We start from the raw sequence: 17,292 nt of genomic DNA on the forward strand, positions 1-17,292 counted from the left end.
AGGCTGGAATGTGACCTTGAACTCTGATAGGGCCTCTTGCGTGCCTGGAGGGAGAGGGGTATAAGAGCATGTGCAGAAACTAGACTACTGTACAAAGGTAAAATTTACATTGGACTGCCTTCCAGTCGATCCTGACTTATGGCGACCCTAGGAATAGGGTTTTCATGGTAAGCGGTATTCGGCGGGGGGTTACCATTGCCTCCTTCTGAGGCTGGGAGGCAGTGAGTGGCCCAAGGTCACCCAGTGAGCTTCATGGCTCTGTGGGGATTCGAACCCTGGTCTCCCAAGTCGTAGTCCCAACACTCTAAGCACTACACCACACTGGCTCTTTAAAATTTTCATTAAATGGGCTGTATCCAGCATTATCTGTCCACTAGTGCAAGGTCCACACAATACTGACCTGCATATGTTCAATACTGTGCATATTGTGCACTTAATGCAGGCACAGATATTTTATCTGCGCTATACATTTAAAGTAGTATCATACCACTTTAAACAGTCATGGCTCCCTCTGCCCCCCTTGAATTCCAGAAACTATAGTTTGTGAAAGGTGCTGAGAATTGTTAGAACTTTATTCCCCATACAGAGCTATGATTCCCAGAGCTCCCTGGGAAGAGGGATTGAATCATAGAATAGTAGAGTTGGAAGGGGCCTATAAGGCCATCAAGTCCTACCCCCTGCTCAATGCAGGAATCCAAATCAAAGCATTCCCAACAGATGGCTGTCCAGCTGCCTCTTGAATGCCTCCAGTGTTGGAGAGCCCACTACCTCTCTAGGTAATTGGTTCCATTGTCATATGGCTCTAACAGGAAGTTTTTTCCTGATGTCCAGTCGAAATCTTGCTTCCTGCAACTTGAGCCCATTATTCCATGTCCTGCACTGTGGGACGATTGAGAAGAGATCCCAGCCCTCCTCTGTGTGACAACCTTTCATGTACTTGAAGAGTGCTATCACATCTCCCCTCATTCTTCTTGATTGATTGTTGAACCACTCTGGGAATTGTAGCTCTGTGAACTGGGGTCTCCTAACAACTCCCAACACCCTTCTTGAACTACAGTTCCAGGAATCTTTGGGAGAAGCCATGACTATTGATACTGCGTTAAATGTATATAGTGCAAATGGGGCCTGAGTGCTGGACCAACATCTAGGCACCAGCTCTCTTTTACCCCAGTTAGGTAAGCTGGCCACTGGACTCCATGTTCGGACCTCAGACTGCTTCTTAACCTTACTTCTTGTACTATGCCTGTATTTGGACCACTGGAAGAGTGTGGTTGTGGGATAGTCCTGTTAGCTCTCTGTTGCTCTGCCTGTGAGCCACCTGAAGCAGGATACCTTCTTTCTTAGTTAAACCATTGGGCTAATCATATCTATCATGCGACAAATTGATTCACTACAGTTCTAAAATGAGATTCCAACACCCTCTTACCCCTCTTTTGAGGCGTTTGGTGCTGACATCACTGTTATGAAAAATGCAATGCACTGGCTCCCAAACCTTTTCCCCCCATGGACCACTTGAAAATTGCTGAGGGTCTTGGCGGATTATTTTTTTGCTCATTGTAGCAATTGTAATGTGCTGCACTAGGTGCTGAATGATTTTTAATTGTGTTTTTATCGCTTCTTTTATTTCCAATGAATTCAGATTGTAATACAATATAATACAACACAAGGGGGGAGAGCAGCAATGAAAATACAATTAAAAACCAATGTGATTATTTAATGCAATGGATGTGCCATCCCCCGCCTTCAACCACAAATCCACAGACAGCACGGACCACAGTTTGGGAACCCCCAACCTCACGTACATTTAGGTTCAAGTGCTGTAATTAGCAATGATTTTTCAAACAATCAACTGTATGATTTAGAGCTTACCTTCATGTTGGAAATCTACAGAGGGGAAATGTGGATTAAACGAGGGATTTGAAGTGGAGTTGTAGGTGGAAACTTAAGCGCTCCTGTCCTTTGTCCCACCTCCCACTCCAAATCATGAACACGGGAAGGTCAAAAAAGTGTCTTCACACTGAGAATGCATGGCAAAGTAAACAAAGAGTAGCATCCTAAAAAGTGTTTAGAGACAATCAAAGAGCCTCAGTATGTAAAATACAATTTATTATACTGAGGCCACTCATAACTATCAACACAATATATTCCGTTCAAACCTCAAAATATTTCATCAATAAATACTGTCTAATCAAAGTGCACAGTGTGTCAACTCGGTATTGCACAATGAGCTCTTAACATTTAACAGTTTTTATAGTGCAATTTGTAACAGGCATAAGCGCATAAAATCCATTTTCCAAACAAAAATTGTGGGAAGTGATTTGTCAAGGACAGCAGAAGATTTGAGATGTTCCTATGTAACAACAAAACAGCTACATTATCACTGGCTGATGTAGCTAGAGATCTTCCTGTCTATATCTCTTTTTTCCCTTATTTAAGTATTTTTAAAATCTTATGGCCCATTAATGAATTTCAGTTTGTTGGCTGAAAGCGCAATCATTTAAATCTGAATCCAAGCAAATGTAAGTCATACTCTCTATATTTTTAGAGGGTATCCCTTACAAAGACCTAACATTTGGAGAGCTTTTGGTGCTAGCTTAGAAGTGCATTCAGGATGGCTTAGAAGTGCATTCAGGATGGCTTAGAAGTGCATTCAGGATGGCTTAGAAGTGCATTCAGGACAAGCAACTTTTTCCCTTCCAGGGAATTGGGGGGGGGATTCTGGTTTTGACAAGTCTACAGCATGGTTAAGCTTGAACTACGAAGAAGCCAGGTGTGGAGGACACTAATTGGCTAGCACCTATGACATGGCTAATTAATTAAATGCAGGGGCATTTGACTGGGGTACTTCTCTGCTTGCAACTTCAGTCCATGAATGGCACTGGGATCTCACTTAGCCTTTTTGTCTGAGTTGGACAGAATGGTAGTGGGGAAGGAAAGATAATGGCATGCAACCTCCTTTTCCCTGCTCACAACTGGTGTTGCCTTTCCAGCATGGAAAGATGCAGAAATGAGAAGCGCTCATTTGCTGTTTTCTCCTTGTTAGGACCTAGAAAGCTGCCTTGTACAGTCAGACCATGGGCCTGTCTAGCCTAGAGCTGTCTAAATAGCTTGGCAGCCAGTCTCCAAAATTTTAGACAGTGGTGCTTTCCAGTGATACTTGGGAGCAAGGGTGAAGTCATCCGGAGTGATGGGTGTGTGTGTGTGTCATAGATCCATGACTTTTTTGAGAGCAGGGTCCCAGCCAGGTCCCTATGTATGAGCCAATCAGCATGAAAAGCGAGCATATTAGCCACTGAAAATAGTCCTTGTCCTTTTATGCTGAGTGAAACGAAGGTGAGTCCGCCACTGAGAAGTCTCTGCTCAGTAGCTAACACAAAGCCTCCCCTTTCATGCTGATTGGCTCCTAGGGACATCTGTTGTATTGGGGTGTAGACTCCCAAAATGACAGAAAGACAAGGGACAGTGGAAAAGGGGCCGTAGATATGAGGGATGAGTGGCACAACTATCATGAAGGTATCTTGTACTTCTGAAATTGCCACTACACTACTGCTTGGAAGATGCCAGGAATTGAGCCTGGGGTCTTGCTGGGAGGAAGGGCAGAATATAAATCAAATAATAAATAAATAAATAAACCTGAGACCTTCTGCATGCAAAGCAGGTACTCAGCCACTAAGCTATGGCTCATCCTCTGTGTGTTAGGAACAAAGCATCTGCCCCCAAATAAGGCAGTAACCCCTATCCATCTGTACATACTTCTACAAAAAGCCACATTCATATGTCATGATGAACTGCAGTTCAGCTGCCCTGTCTAGCTTTCTCGTGGGCTTGTGTGCACAGCTGGGAGGAGGAGTTTGAAAGCTTTTGTGTTTAGCTAGCTGTGGTTTGTTGTATCGTCTGCAGCAGCAAACAGTGGTTAACGTTGACTGCGATTAGTTTCAAACAAGCCCAACTTCAAACCATGGTTTCTGAAGCTGACTTGCCACAGTTAGTATTAACCATAGTTGTCAGTTTGGACCATATCGGGAAGTTACAGTTAACGAAAGCCGAAGCTTCCAAGCTCCTCCTCCCATCTGCTTGGAAGGAGAGGGGAAGGGAGGGAGGTGTGAGAGAGCTCAGTCTAGTTCATGTCTTAGTGCAGGTATGAGGAACCTGTGGCCCTCCAAGACGTTGTTGAGCTCCAACTTCAATCAACCCCAGTCAGAGATGCTGGGAGTTGTAGTCCAACAACAACCAGAGGGCTGCTGGTTTCCCACACCCAGGTTGGTGTGTTCACTCTTTAGGAGATTTTCTTTGCCAACCAATCATTCATACCCATTTGCCATGTAAAATCTTACACTGCTACACTAATTCATTGCAAATGACCCCAGTGTTTGCAATTCATAAATGGGTGTAGTAAGTACCTAGGGTTCAGCATCTCTGTAATTAACAAAAATCCCTCAAATTACATAATTTAAACTTTCTGAGGAACTACGTAACTAGCATTTCACAAACACGTAAATTTAAACTACTTTTCATTTCTATTAAGTTGTACACTTCAAAGTTATTTCAGTTCAAAACACAAAGATTAAATTACTGCATCTAAAAACAGTTAAAAAAGAGACAGAAACGATTATTCTTACAAAAAATACACTTTTATATAACATCCATTAAATTGAACAGGAAGTTTGTTGGCTCTGTAGGATCAGATCCTGGAAATACTGACACAGATGCAAACTTGACACAGATGCAAACTCTTTTTTTAATTTAAAATGATTGAGCTGAACAAAGCAAAAAGCCCCAAGTTAGAAGTCTTGTTTTCCCATCTCTGGACTGTGGCCAAGAGATTAGGGAAGTGTTACATCGGCATTGGGTGTCACTATTTGAAGGATCTGTCCCAATTTTATTACTTTGTTAGGTGAATTGTTTCTAACTCACTTAAAATTAAGTAACAACCAGCTGATAACTGAATGCAGTCCACATCCAACAGAAAAAACTGGCCAAAAGAAAATCCCATTGATTTTAAATTATTCTGAATTGCACTGTTTTTTTTTTCTTTTTAAAGCTTCACATTCAATATTCAACCACGGAATGTTTCAAGAGTCAGGGTTTATTCAGATATTTCATAAAAGCTGAGAGAGGAAGGATGATGCATTGTGCTTCTCTTCCTCCTTGGTTTAAACAGGGATGGCTTACCTAGAACTCTCCAGGTGCTGTTGGACTTCAACTGCCTTCGGCCCCTGCTGGCATAATCAATGATCAGCATGATGGGAGTTGCAGTCCAGCAACACCTGGAGAGCCACTGGGCCTCTCATTCCTGGTGCTGAGCCTTCTGTGAAGGACAGCAGATGTGTGACCTGTCACCACATCAGATCACATGAGCTGGGAAGAACATGCATGCTCCCCATGAAGATTTGGACACTCTCACATCAGAAGAGCACACTGTTGTTGTTGTTTTAATTACATTTATATCCTGCCTTTTCTCCAGGATGCTCAAAGTGGCATACATAGGTCTCCATCCCCGACTCCCATTTTATTTTCACAACAACCCTGTCAGGTAGGTTAGACTGAAAGATAGTGAGCGGCCAAAGGTCACACCCAGAGATTCGTGGCCAAGTGGAGATTCAAACCTGGGTCTTCCCAGTCCTAGATCAACACTCCCAGTTGTTATACCACGCTGGCTCATGATCTTTACCTGTTATGGGAGACCCGGAAGAGTGGGTAGAAGTTGCAAATCACTCAATTCTTTCTCCCTTGCTGCTTCTATGGAATGAGGGAGTGAGCCCCAGAGCTTGGAAAAGTTACTTTTTTGAACTACAACTCCCATCAGCCCCAGCCAGCATGGCCACTGGATTGGGCTGATGGGAGTTGTAGTTCAAAAAAAGTAACTTTTCCAAGAGCCCTCAGATACCCTGATACCTCAAGATACTCTGGTTTTATTTCCAAGTTTAGGAAGAAATGTAATCTCATGCAAATGCTACATACATCATGTGCATTAAAGTACGAAATTGTTTTACCGCTTATTTTGACAGAAGTCTGGCTTCCAGAATTATTAAACTACTTCTAAGAAAAAAAGTTAGTTTCAAAAACAATTAAAAACAGCTTATTATTATATCGCACATAGATTCCCCCCTTCCCCGGTATGAGAAAAGTATATTACCTATATTACCTTTTTCTTATCAGTAGTGATTCCATTTGGGCAACAATGTGATAAAACACTGACAATGTAGCCTTCAATCTTTCGACCATCATGTTGTTGCATTTTGTTTCTTTCTTGTATCTTCTTGTTTTTCACGTTTTGAGATCTTTCTCTCCTTCATCCCACAATGTCAATTTTAATGTGCATTTGGAAATAGCGCTGAGGATTAAGCCCAGATCTGTAGACAGGAAAGTCAAATAAATGATTAGCATCTAAAAAGGGTACTTGGCTTTTACTAAAACAACTTGTTTATGTTACAACAGAGACAGCAAGACTTCTCTTAGGCTCTTGAGATTGTTTTTAGAGTTTGCTGAAACGTTTTTAAGCTTGATTTTGTTTTTATCTTGTATACCACTTCAATGGCTTTATGCTATTTGTTTATTAATAATTTGTTTATTATCATTGTCATCAATAATGATAATAATTAAAAATTATTCTACATGAATCATAGGAAACATGTCCCCTCCCCCCCCCAAAAAAAGAAGGAAAAGAAGGGAAGGAAAAAAGAGAAGAGAAAGGAGGAACGAAGGAAGGGGAAAGATTCCTTACTCTCAGAGTGTGATCCCATGATCCTGAGCAGAAGGCAGTCCCATCAGGTGAAACCCTCAAAGTGCTAACACGATTTTCATGGCCGAACAAGATTGACACACGAGCCCCTTTCAGAACATCCCACACGTTTATGGTGTAGTCATTGTAGCCAGCAAACAGTAAGCGGCCTGCGGAAGAAATTTCATTTGTAAGGAATAATGGAATTACACTAACAACTTTTCCAGTGCTTATACCCTGCCTTTTAGCAAATAATGCTCCCAAGGAAGTTAACAGACAATGGCCAAATCTGCACATCACAGTAAGCCTTAAACCACGATTTACCATGCATGAGCAAGTAGTTGCCACTTTGCTTTGCTCCTTTCTGCTGTCACCGGAAGGAAGCAAACCATTGATCCCTGAGCATCCAAACCAGGGATTGTGATCTGTTTCACTACAACAATCCACGATCAGTAAGCCAAGGAGAAACCTTGGCTTCAGATTGTGGGTATTGTTGGAACAAGATGAACCATGATCCCTGGTTTGGACATAGTGCTAAGCCAGGAATCATTGTTTGTTTCATGGGGAGGGGCAAAGCAGGCACAACTCACTTGTGCATGGTAAGCCTAGTATGTGGCTTACGGTGGTGTGGAAATGTGGCCACTAAAGCAGTTTAAAATAAAGTGAAACAGTAACACAATATAAAACAGCTTAAAAACAAATCCAGAAAAAGTAACAAAACACACCCACCATGTATTATGCAATGGTCCAAGGACCTTACTCCCTTTGCTACATTTGAACATACATTAATTTTGTTTGGATTATCTATCAGGACCTTTGGATAGCATATACTGACATATAAACTCGGATGGAAATATTGGTGTTTCTTGTATTATTAATGTGAGCTCACGTTTTTGCTTTCCCCTTTCTTTTGTTAAAAAAATTTTAAAAAGAGAAGAAAGCAACAAGAAAAAGCCAATTTTCCATATGCAAACCACGGGTCACACAAACTACTGTTCCCTGAATTCAGTTTGCAAGTCATGATCTCAAGGGAAATTGGTGGGTACCGAGCCTGGTTTCACTACTCCTTTCCGAGGAAGGTCAGGACTCGGCAGCTGGCCTTGGATGAGGGATAGGGAAGAAATTTCATGCAGTCCACCTTTAAAGGCAAATGTACCTAATTTGCACTTTCGAAAATGATGCGAACTGAAACCCAGCCATGCTTCAAAGTTTGCACTTTTCCAAATGTTGCAATGCAGTACATGGGCATAAAAATGCATATACTACCATAGTGATTCCCAAACGACCCCCTCCCCACAGACCCCTAGAAAATTCCTGAGGGTCTTGATGCACCACGTAATCATTTTTCTGCCTGTTGCAGCCATAGTAATGTGCTGTGCTAGATTCTGTATGCTTTGTAACTGTACATTAATTGCTTCTGTTATTTCTTCCGTTGTATTTTATTGTATTACAATATGAATTCCATAGAGTAAAATACAATATAAGAAATAACAGATGCAATGAAAATACAATTGGAAATCTGTGTGAATATTTAATGTAGACATGCTGCAGACCACCTGAATGAAAGTCATGGACCACTGGTGGTCCAGGGGCCATAGTTTGGGAACCCCTGTATTAGGGTAAAGAGTGCTTAAACATTGCATGCATTAGTAAAATATCATATAAAAATGCATTGTCCTAGGGAAAACTGCTTTATATTAGGCAAAACTGCATACACAAATGGGTATATTAAAGAGAATTTTGCACTAAAATGCTGGTGAATTTTCATGAGGGCTTTTTTCTTTAAAAAAATTGCAAACTGATGTGGAAATTTGGAGAAATGAATGGGAAGATTGGAAAAATGAGAGACAGACAGAAACGGAAATTGACATATTTGAATGCCCCTTCCTTGGATGCGTCCGCCTTCCATCCAAAGAGTCACTGATAAAGAATAAGCAAAGAAGTACCAAGGAAGGGACAGGAGCCTTCTTCCTCACTAGTCAGACCCAAAATTGTGTTCGCACCAAGCGTGGAAAACATTTTAGCCTCTTCCAAAAAAGGAATAGCCTTTTGCATAAGAGAACAAGGAAGTGGGACACAAATAGGAGTGGCTCACGGGATGTTCTGAGAAACAGAGTATGCCTTCCTTGCACAGCAGATGGTGCAAAAAGCTGCTGGCGTGTGCAACTGCTCTTCATCACTCAAAATGCACGTTGCGTGACTACTGGTTTGTTGTTAGAAAACAAGTCACAAGTCCCCTGCTGCACGACATTTCATATAGTTGCTCAAGGTTGGCTCTAAGGTCAACAAATTTAGAAAAAAGCATACTGATCCCAAGTTCATAGATGCCCATTACCTCGTCTTCAAAGCATGTGTCTGTTGTCTTCCTATCTTAACAGCACAACCCTAAGCATGTTTACTCAAAAGTAAGTCCCACTGCAACCTAGGAGGCTGACTCTCAGGTAGCTGTGCACAGGACTGCAGTCTTCATTTCACGAGACTGCAGCAGAGCTGCAACTTGGTTACAGAAATGTTAACCAATTAATCACATGAGTTTTCAACAATAATCAATGAGTGAGTAATCCTAACTGGGGCGGGCACAGAATGGCCTGGCCAGCTCCTGCCAGGCACGGTGGAAGGGGGACAGCAGTTAATTTTCCTTTTTTGCTGCATCGGCTTTCAGGCTGGTGCAGCACACAGGCCAGTATTCCTGCCCTCCCCCGAAACAGAGTGGCTTGATCCAGCAAATCCATTGCCAGTCCTGTTCTACCCACACAATGCCCCATTTTAGGGCATTATGCTAGGCACTGCTGGCAGGATTCTCTAGAGGTAGAACTTGAGAACAGCTGGCACCTTCAGTGGGTGCAGCAGGAACTTCCATGCCAATGGAACGCGGCAAAGGGAAACCTCTGCCAAATCCTAACCACTGCCAGCAGTAAGGACCAGGGACGAGGATTGCTCTGCCCATCATTTCTTTAAAAATATTTCTATGCCACTTTACATTTTAAAAAATACCTAAAGCAGTGTGCAAGGAAACATTATAAAAACACAACAAAGACAATAAATTAGTCTAAAGCTGTGAAACAATCATACGTGTAACAATCCAATCTGATGGATGGATGTGCAGGCAAGATTGCTCATCAGGAAATGCCTGTGTGAAGAAATGTTTTAAGAATGCAATGAAGAAGTAGGACAGTTTGTGCGTGCCTAGTCTCCAAGGGGAGGCTGTTCCAAAGAGTAGACGCCGTTACTGTAAAGAGATGAATTTTGGGTGTATACAAGGTGGAACGTCGACGGCTGTGTACCACCAAGAGATCCTCATCTGCTGATTTCAGTGAGCCAGCTGGTGTGTATAAGAGAAGGCACTCTCCAGCACTCAACAATCATGGAAGTGGGCCAGGAGGTTACTTTGGTTAATGCTATCAAGAGCCACTGTGAGATCAAGAAGTAACAAGATTGTACTCCCCCGTCTATTTTCTGATAAAAATCATCCATTTGGTTTTTCGGACCAGTGGGCAGATTTTGAATTTTGAAAGAGTATGGTCGGCGCCAGTCACAAAATGGTTCCCATGGCAATATGACATAAACACAAAATGGCTGCCATGGGAGAGCATTTGCTAGTCATTGTTGCTTCTCCCCACCACCACTACCAGACAACCTCATATTTACCATGGGAAGTCAACTATGTCTTACTGGTCTTGACTGATTGATTGATTACATTGATATTCCCACCTTTCCTCCAGGAGCTCAAGGTAGCGGCATGGTTCCCCGCCCTCTCCATTTTATCCTCACAACAACCCTGTGAAGTAGGTTAGGCTGAGAAACTGTGACTGGCCCAAGGTCACCCAGCAAACTTCATGGCCAAGTCAGGGTTTGAACCCTGTTTTCCCAGGTCCTAGTACACTCTAACCACTATACCACGCTGGCTCTTGATTGTGGAGATACAGCTGTTAGAGGCACAAGAACCCTGTTTTCCCCAATTTCAATCCTCAACCCAAGCCAAGGATGCCATCCAATGCTCATAACCTGGGAGTAAGCCCCACAAAATACAAAGAGACTTATTTCTCAACTAGACCTTGGTTACTATTGTATTAAGTTAACTATATAGGGAATTCTTAATAAGTGCCTGGACATCAGCTCCTGCACAGCAGGAGACATGCCTAAGCTTCTGTGCAAAGTTTTCACATTTTGCATCCGCCATTTGGAGAAGGGATTCTTTTAACATCCACCCGAACTTATTGTGTAGTAGTATTTGCTGAAAATAACCTGTAGGCGCTACCTGATCTCAGACAAACCCACCACAGAAAAGAAAAGGTGAAAAAGGAAGGGAAAGTTCAAAGATTCCAAGGAGTAGTAGAAAATAAGAAAGAAGGGAGGGGAAACCAAAAGCACTTTAGGAACTCAGGGGTTCTGATTACCTGGTGTCTCAACAACTCATTTATCAATCAGAGCTCTGGCTTCACTCATTGGCTAAAACCACTGGCAGGCAGGAGCAGCCAGGCTGGCTCATTTCAGATAAATTGCTTAGAAGGTTACCTGCACATTTTGCTTCTAAACCTTCTTTCTAGGAGAACTAGAGACTAATTTTTATTAAAAAATGAAAGCTCAGAGTCTGCCCCCCTCCCTGGGGCTGCCGTTGAAGAATTTTATGGGATGCATTAGGGCAGCCTTGTCCAACCTTTGGGCCACAGATGTTGCTGGACTACAGTTCCCATAATTCCTGACCATTGGCCATGCTGGCTGGGGCTGATGGGAGTCTAGCAACATCTGGGAACCCAAAGGTTCGACAAGGCTGCATTAGGGTAACTAAGGCTGATTCTGTAACAAAACAGGCCTGAACCCAGGTTGGAATCGGTCTGCATAATCAGCATCCTCTAATAGTGCTGGCAGTTGTGTTGCCATGATTTTCTTGATCACTTTCCCCAAGGAGGTGGTATTAATTACCAGTGGTGATTGTCATAACTAATGGGTCCAGGATAAGTTTCTTAAGGAGTGGCGGGACAGCCACCTCCTTAAGGGTGGTAGGCAACATCCCTGCTTACAGTAATACATCTGGTATGTCGCTGAATCCCATCTGCAAAATAGCAACAGTGCTCTTTGTTGGTTTGTTGTAAGAACAAGTCAGGCTAAATTGGGAAAAGACTGCACAGCTCTTCCTGCTCGTTCCCCCAAAGAAGAGTGCATCAGAATTCATGTCTCACCACTAAGAGAAAAGTCCACACTGGATGCCCCAAAGATGATGCTCTCTTTGGAATAAATGGCCACTTCTCTGTCTGCTCGGAGGTCGTATAAGCGGCACTGGAAAGAAAGGGGGAGGAAAAAGCAACATCCATGCTCAAGTGAAGACTAATGCACACAAGCTGTTTTTAAAAAATATATAAAATTATTATTTGACGACAGATAACGTGTGATTATCGCAGTCGATTCCTGCAGAAAGCAGGATTGAACTCCCAGCTCACCAGCTGATGGGTGGGGAATTTAATTCTGCTTAATTGCTATCTCCCCCCTCAGGCCAGCTTTAAGAGATGGGGCAGTACAACCCACCTAACAATCACTTGATGTCATTACAGGTGATGGACAGGTGGGTGGCCACATCCACTAGTCAAAGTCAGTCCATGGGGACAGGAATGGGGAGGTAAAGCTCTGGCCAAAAATGTTTCCGAACCGTGCTTCACTGGAATCCAGTAGCTCACTAGCTGTGCATTATAATAAAATACCTACCTACAATGATAGTGGAGTAGCACAGACCCCAGCACTGAAACTACTGGAAAAATATGAAGTCTACAAGCAACATAAGTGAGCCACTGTTGGTTTTGGAAGTGGGTAGACAACATTTTAGTTCTCTGCTCAGCAACAAAGTATGCTGGGGGGGTGTCTTGAGCAAACCTTCCTTTCTCTCAGCTTAGGGCTGTGATGAGGTTCAAATGAGATGCAGACACATTTGCAACCCCACACTGAGCCTTTAGAATAGGCCTTGACCAAAATCTCCGTAAATTCCAAAGCCATGCAAAGTTCCCCCTCCATTCTCCTAATCCTCCCATGCTGTCTTTTGATTATGCTGAAATGCTCTTCTACCATAGAATCATAGAACAGTAGAGTTGGAAGGGGCCTGTAAGGCCATCAAGTCCAACCCCCTGCTCAATGCAGGAATCCAAATCAAAGCGTTCTCTACAGATGGCTGTCCAGCTGCCTCATGAAGGCCTTCAGTGTTGAACCACCTACCACAGTGCAGAACCTTTCAGGCTTGCCAAGCTGGTGAGCGAGTATGCTGTACTGTGATTAGGTATGTGTTCATAGGACATTGAAAACATCTACCCTGAGGAAAGGCCTCCATTTATTCACCCTGTGTGTGTGTGTAGATAGTATATTTTAGTACTAAAACTCAAGGTTAATTAAATTGTTTATTTAAATATATTTCTTATACTGCTTTTCACAAAGCAGGTTTATATAGTAGTATTAAAACAGCAAGCATCCATTACAGCTATATAATAAAACAGGCAAGACAATCCACAAGTGTGTGTGTTTGGGGGGCGTTTTGAAAACTTTGGCCACATCTGTGCTGTACATTTAAAGCACTATGACACCACTTTAAACAGGCAGGGCTTCCTCCCAGGAATACTGGGAATAGTGGTTTGTTAAGGGTGCTGAGAGTTGTTGGAGACCTCTATTCCCCTCACAGACCTACAATTCCCAGAGTTCCCTGCGAATAGATTATTAAATCACTCTGTAGCTCTGTGAGGGGAATAGGGGTCCCCTAACAACTCTCAGCATCTTTAACAAACTATAGTTCCCAGGTTTCTTTGGCAGAAGCCATGACAGTTAAAAGTGGACTCAATTCAATATCAGCCCTGCCTCTGCAGCTAGTTCAGTGCAGATTACATGTTGCCACGCATCTAGTGGGGAAGAGCTCAATGGCAGAGCATCTGCTTTGTGTGCAGAAGGTCCCAGGTTCAATCCCCAGCATCTCCAGGTAGGGCTGGGAGAGAACCCTGCCTGAAGCCCTAGAGAGCTGCTGCCAGTCAGTGTAGGCATTACTGAGGTAGAAGGACCAGTGGTTGGAGTGGGTATAAGGCAGCTTCCTGTGTCCTGTTGTTCCAGATGGGCACCTAATTGTTCCAATAAACACCACTCAGCCATCTCCTTTTCAGTGTGCAATGAGCATTTTTGTATGTTTTTGAAGTGTTGCGAGTCACCTCGAGACAAATGCAGGAAGCAAACAAGCAAACAAATAAATAATAAAAATGTGAACGTCCAGGGCCATTTGAGGATCATGACTCCAGCCCTCGCTTGGGAAATCTATAAACAGAATAATGCAACGTACTGTGGCATCATCTGACCCAGAGGCAAAGGCATCTCCACTTGGGTAATACCTATGAAGAGATCAAAAAGTGTGTTAAGTTCGCAAGATAGGATTTTAAAAAATAATATTTAATTGTGACAGATTTCTCTGCCTACTTAGCACAAGCTTGAACAGCAGGTGTTGGGGGCAGCTCAGACACTTGGATCACCACCACCACCACCAAACCAGACACAACTTTCATTTCCGCACAAAGAATAAAGTCTGGAACTGTTTCTTCTGATCCTGGTAAAGAGAAACAGTTAATGCCAGACATCAAGCTCTGGCACTTCAGATAAGCAAGACAGAATTTATGAGTTATTTTCAACCTGAGCCAGAATCCAGAGTCTTTTAAGTGGTTCCCAAACTTCTTTCACTTGAAATTTGGTGATGGTCTCAGCGGACCACTTAATGATTTTTTAATGTGACGGATGTAATGTCTCCCATCTACAATCACAAATCCACAGACATGTTGTGGAATGAATGAAGCTCGTGGACCACAGTTTGGGAGCCCTTGTTTTATGGCAAATGGAAATGTAACATTTTATTGATTGATTGATTGATTGCATTTGTGTACCGCCCCATAGCTGAAGCTCTCTGGGCAGTTTACAACAATTAAAAACATTAAAAACAAATATACAAATTTAAAAACACATTTTTAAAAAGCAATTTAAAACATATGCTAAAATGCCTGGGAGAAGACACATACCAGGAAGTATAAATTAATTAGCAATTTAATTTTGATACCATGTCTATGTAATTCTTATCCAGATTTGCATTTTAAAATTGCAGTTGCTTGTACTTGATCTATTTATTTGTTGCCAGAATTATTTTGCTTTGATGATACAGAGTATAAATGCAGTCAAAATTATTGCAAATTATTGCATTAATTGTAATCAAGCCAGAACATGAAAGAGAAAGGAAATAACGATTAGAACACAAACTGTACCTTATTGTTATAGAGGAATATGATAAGGGCAAACAGCAGATATTAAGATGGAGTTTTCTTGATGGAAAACCCTCTTCTTGCATAATAATGGATCTAGTCAGCCATTATAATTTTATTAGTGATTATTATTCCCATAAACCAGAATTATGACAGCCCTTGCTATTAAACTACTATGATTATGTACTAATTCTGTATTTCCTACCTGAAACCCTGGAGAGTTGCTGATAGTCCAGTATATATGCTGGGATACCAGTATCTGTAGCGGTATACTGGTGTAGATAGTACTGAGGGAGACCACATTCACACCATCCATTTATTCCACTACTATTCCACTTTAAACAGCCATGGCTTCCCCCAAATAATCCTGGGAACTGTAGTTTGTTAAAGGCACTGAGAGTTGTTAGGAGACTCCTATTCCCCTCACAGAGCTACAATCACCAGAGTTCTCTGGGAAGAGGGACTGACTGTTAAACCACTCTGGCAATTGTGGAATAAATGGATGGTGTGAATGCGACCATAGACGGACCAACAGTCTGACTCAGTACCCGCCTATGACTACTTAAATTAATTTCTGGTTGGTAAAGAAAATAACTCTTTCATCAGCTTGGATTTGGAATGTTATTTGTATAAATAATCTCTGTGGGTTGTATCCAAAAGCTAGACCTACTCAGAGTAGACCCATTAAAGTTAACGTTAAGGTTTTTTATTTCAATAGGTCTACCATGAGTAGGACAACCCTGTGTGCCTCATACTTCAATTAGTAAAACTCTTGGATGATACAGCTGGATTGAAAGACTAATACATTTAAATAAAACAAAGGCTATGATTTCAAACCCACAGGAGTGTCAGTTAGGGAATTCTCACATAGGGCTTAATCTGACACATATGGACATGCATTGGAAGTTTTAAAAGTCTTTTAGGATTGGTAATTAAAATCTAGGTCTGGTTTGTCACAAAGGAATAGGAATGGCTCTGCCCGCATGGTCATTGTAGCAAAGGCCCTCCCCTTCCACCCTGGCTGCCACTGCTATTGGGCAAATGAAAGGAGGTGTGGGCCCAGTTCTGCAGGCACAGGGTGGTCATCAACACTAGCCCTACTCAGAGCAGACCCACTGAAGTGAATGGACATGATCAGTTTAGATTCATTAATTTCAGTGGGTCTACTCTGCGTAGGACCTGGGCTATATTCATGCCGTACGTTTAAAGCACTTATTATACCACTTTAAACAGTCATGGCTTCCCCCAAAGAATCCTGGGAACTGTAGTTTGATCAGGGTGCTGAGAGTTGTTAGGCGAACCCTCCCCCATTCCCCTCACAAAGCTACAATTCCCAGAGTGGTTTAAACAACCAATCAGTCTTCACAGAAAACCCTGGGAATTGTAGCTCTGTGAGGGGAACAGAAGTCTCTTAAACACTCTCAATGCCCTTATGAAAGGTCTACAGCCTCCTGCATTCCCTGGGGGAAACCATGACTGTTTGAAATGGTATGACAGTGCTTTATATGCATGGTGTGAATATGGCCTTAGCTGAATACTAAACGCCCAAAAGGAGAAGGTTCTGCAAAACAAATGCAAAAAAGGAATCACTATCCAGTACAATGGATTGCAAAATACTATCCCACAGTGCTGTTTTTTTATTGGCAAGAGATGGTAGCAGCTTTGATGAGAGGTGGTGAGGAAAGTCCACCCTCCTCCCCATCTCCCACTTTTCCCCCTGTGCATCATCCATACCGACATTTTGCTAGTCAGTACTACTGAACTATTTTAGGATGCAATTGTATGAATGGGTGATAACAGAGCCTACTGACCTGACACTATTAATATCCGATTCATGGGTTTCAAACGACTGAATACACTGGCCAGTCCTCATGTCCCAAACCATTGCTTTTTTATCACACCCCTACAAATAAATAAATAAAATCCGGTTATATCCTCAGTGAGGAAAGAATTGACACAAAGGAATGAATCATGGAACTGACAATCATTCTTATGACACTTGATTTTTTAAATGTCAGGCTTGTTTTGAATGTTTGTTGTGAGTTATATTTGAATTTGCATGTTGCCTTGAGTCAGTTTCTGTCACAGAAGGGTGAGTTATAAAATATCCCTCCCTCCAAAAAAAACCTTTACAAACTGAGCCTTAGACTATTTGCTGAAACAGCAGAGGCACTGTAGGGAGAATTCATTTATTTATTTTTTAACCATAGTGATAGCTCGTGAATAGTTTCATACTTATTCACAAACAAAAATCACAGCTCAGTACAGCACAGGCTTGTTTCCACAAACCAAAGCAATCCTAGAAGGTGT

The 17,292-nt window shown here is 42.2% G+C and overlaps 1 protein-coding gene across 2 annotated transcripts in view; it reads right to left on the reverse strand.

Annotated features, from left to right (window-relative positions):
- Positions 1–1,746: 1,746 nt before the first annotated feature.
- GNB5 (G protein subunit beta 5) overlaps positions 1,747–17,292 on the reverse strand; it is a 33,366-nt gene continuing 17,820 nt past the window's right edge. Inside the window, exons 7-12 of one of the 2 annotated variants that reach the window (XR_009758919.1) lie at positions 16,794–16,885; positions 14,022–14,070; positions 11,902–11,998; positions 6,725–6,891; positions 6,146–6,353; positions 1,750–2,350 (exon numbers count right to left, since the gene is read on the reverse strand). Coding sequence is in view for 1 of the 2 variants with exons in the window: in XM_061594864.1 (XP_061450848.1) it covers positions 6,342–6,353; positions 6,725–6,891; positions 11,902–11,998; positions 14,022–14,070; positions 16,794–16,885 (417 nt within the window). In the remaining variant the exon portion in view is untranslated. Of the gene's footprint in view, positions 6,354–6,724; positions 6,892–11,901; positions 11,999–14,021; positions 14,071–16,793; positions 16,886–17,292 lie in introns of both variants that reach the window. The other variant, XM_061594864.1, reaches the window with a different exon arrangement.

The sequence above is a fragment of the Rhineura floridana genome, chromosome 14 (genome assembly GCF_030035675.1).
Source record: "Rhineura floridana isolate rRhiFlo1 chromosome 14, rRhiFlo1.hap2, whole genome shotgun sequence".
Lineage (NCBI taxonomy): Eukaryota > Metazoa > Chordata > Lepidosauria > Squamata > Rhineuridae > Rhineura > Rhineura floridana.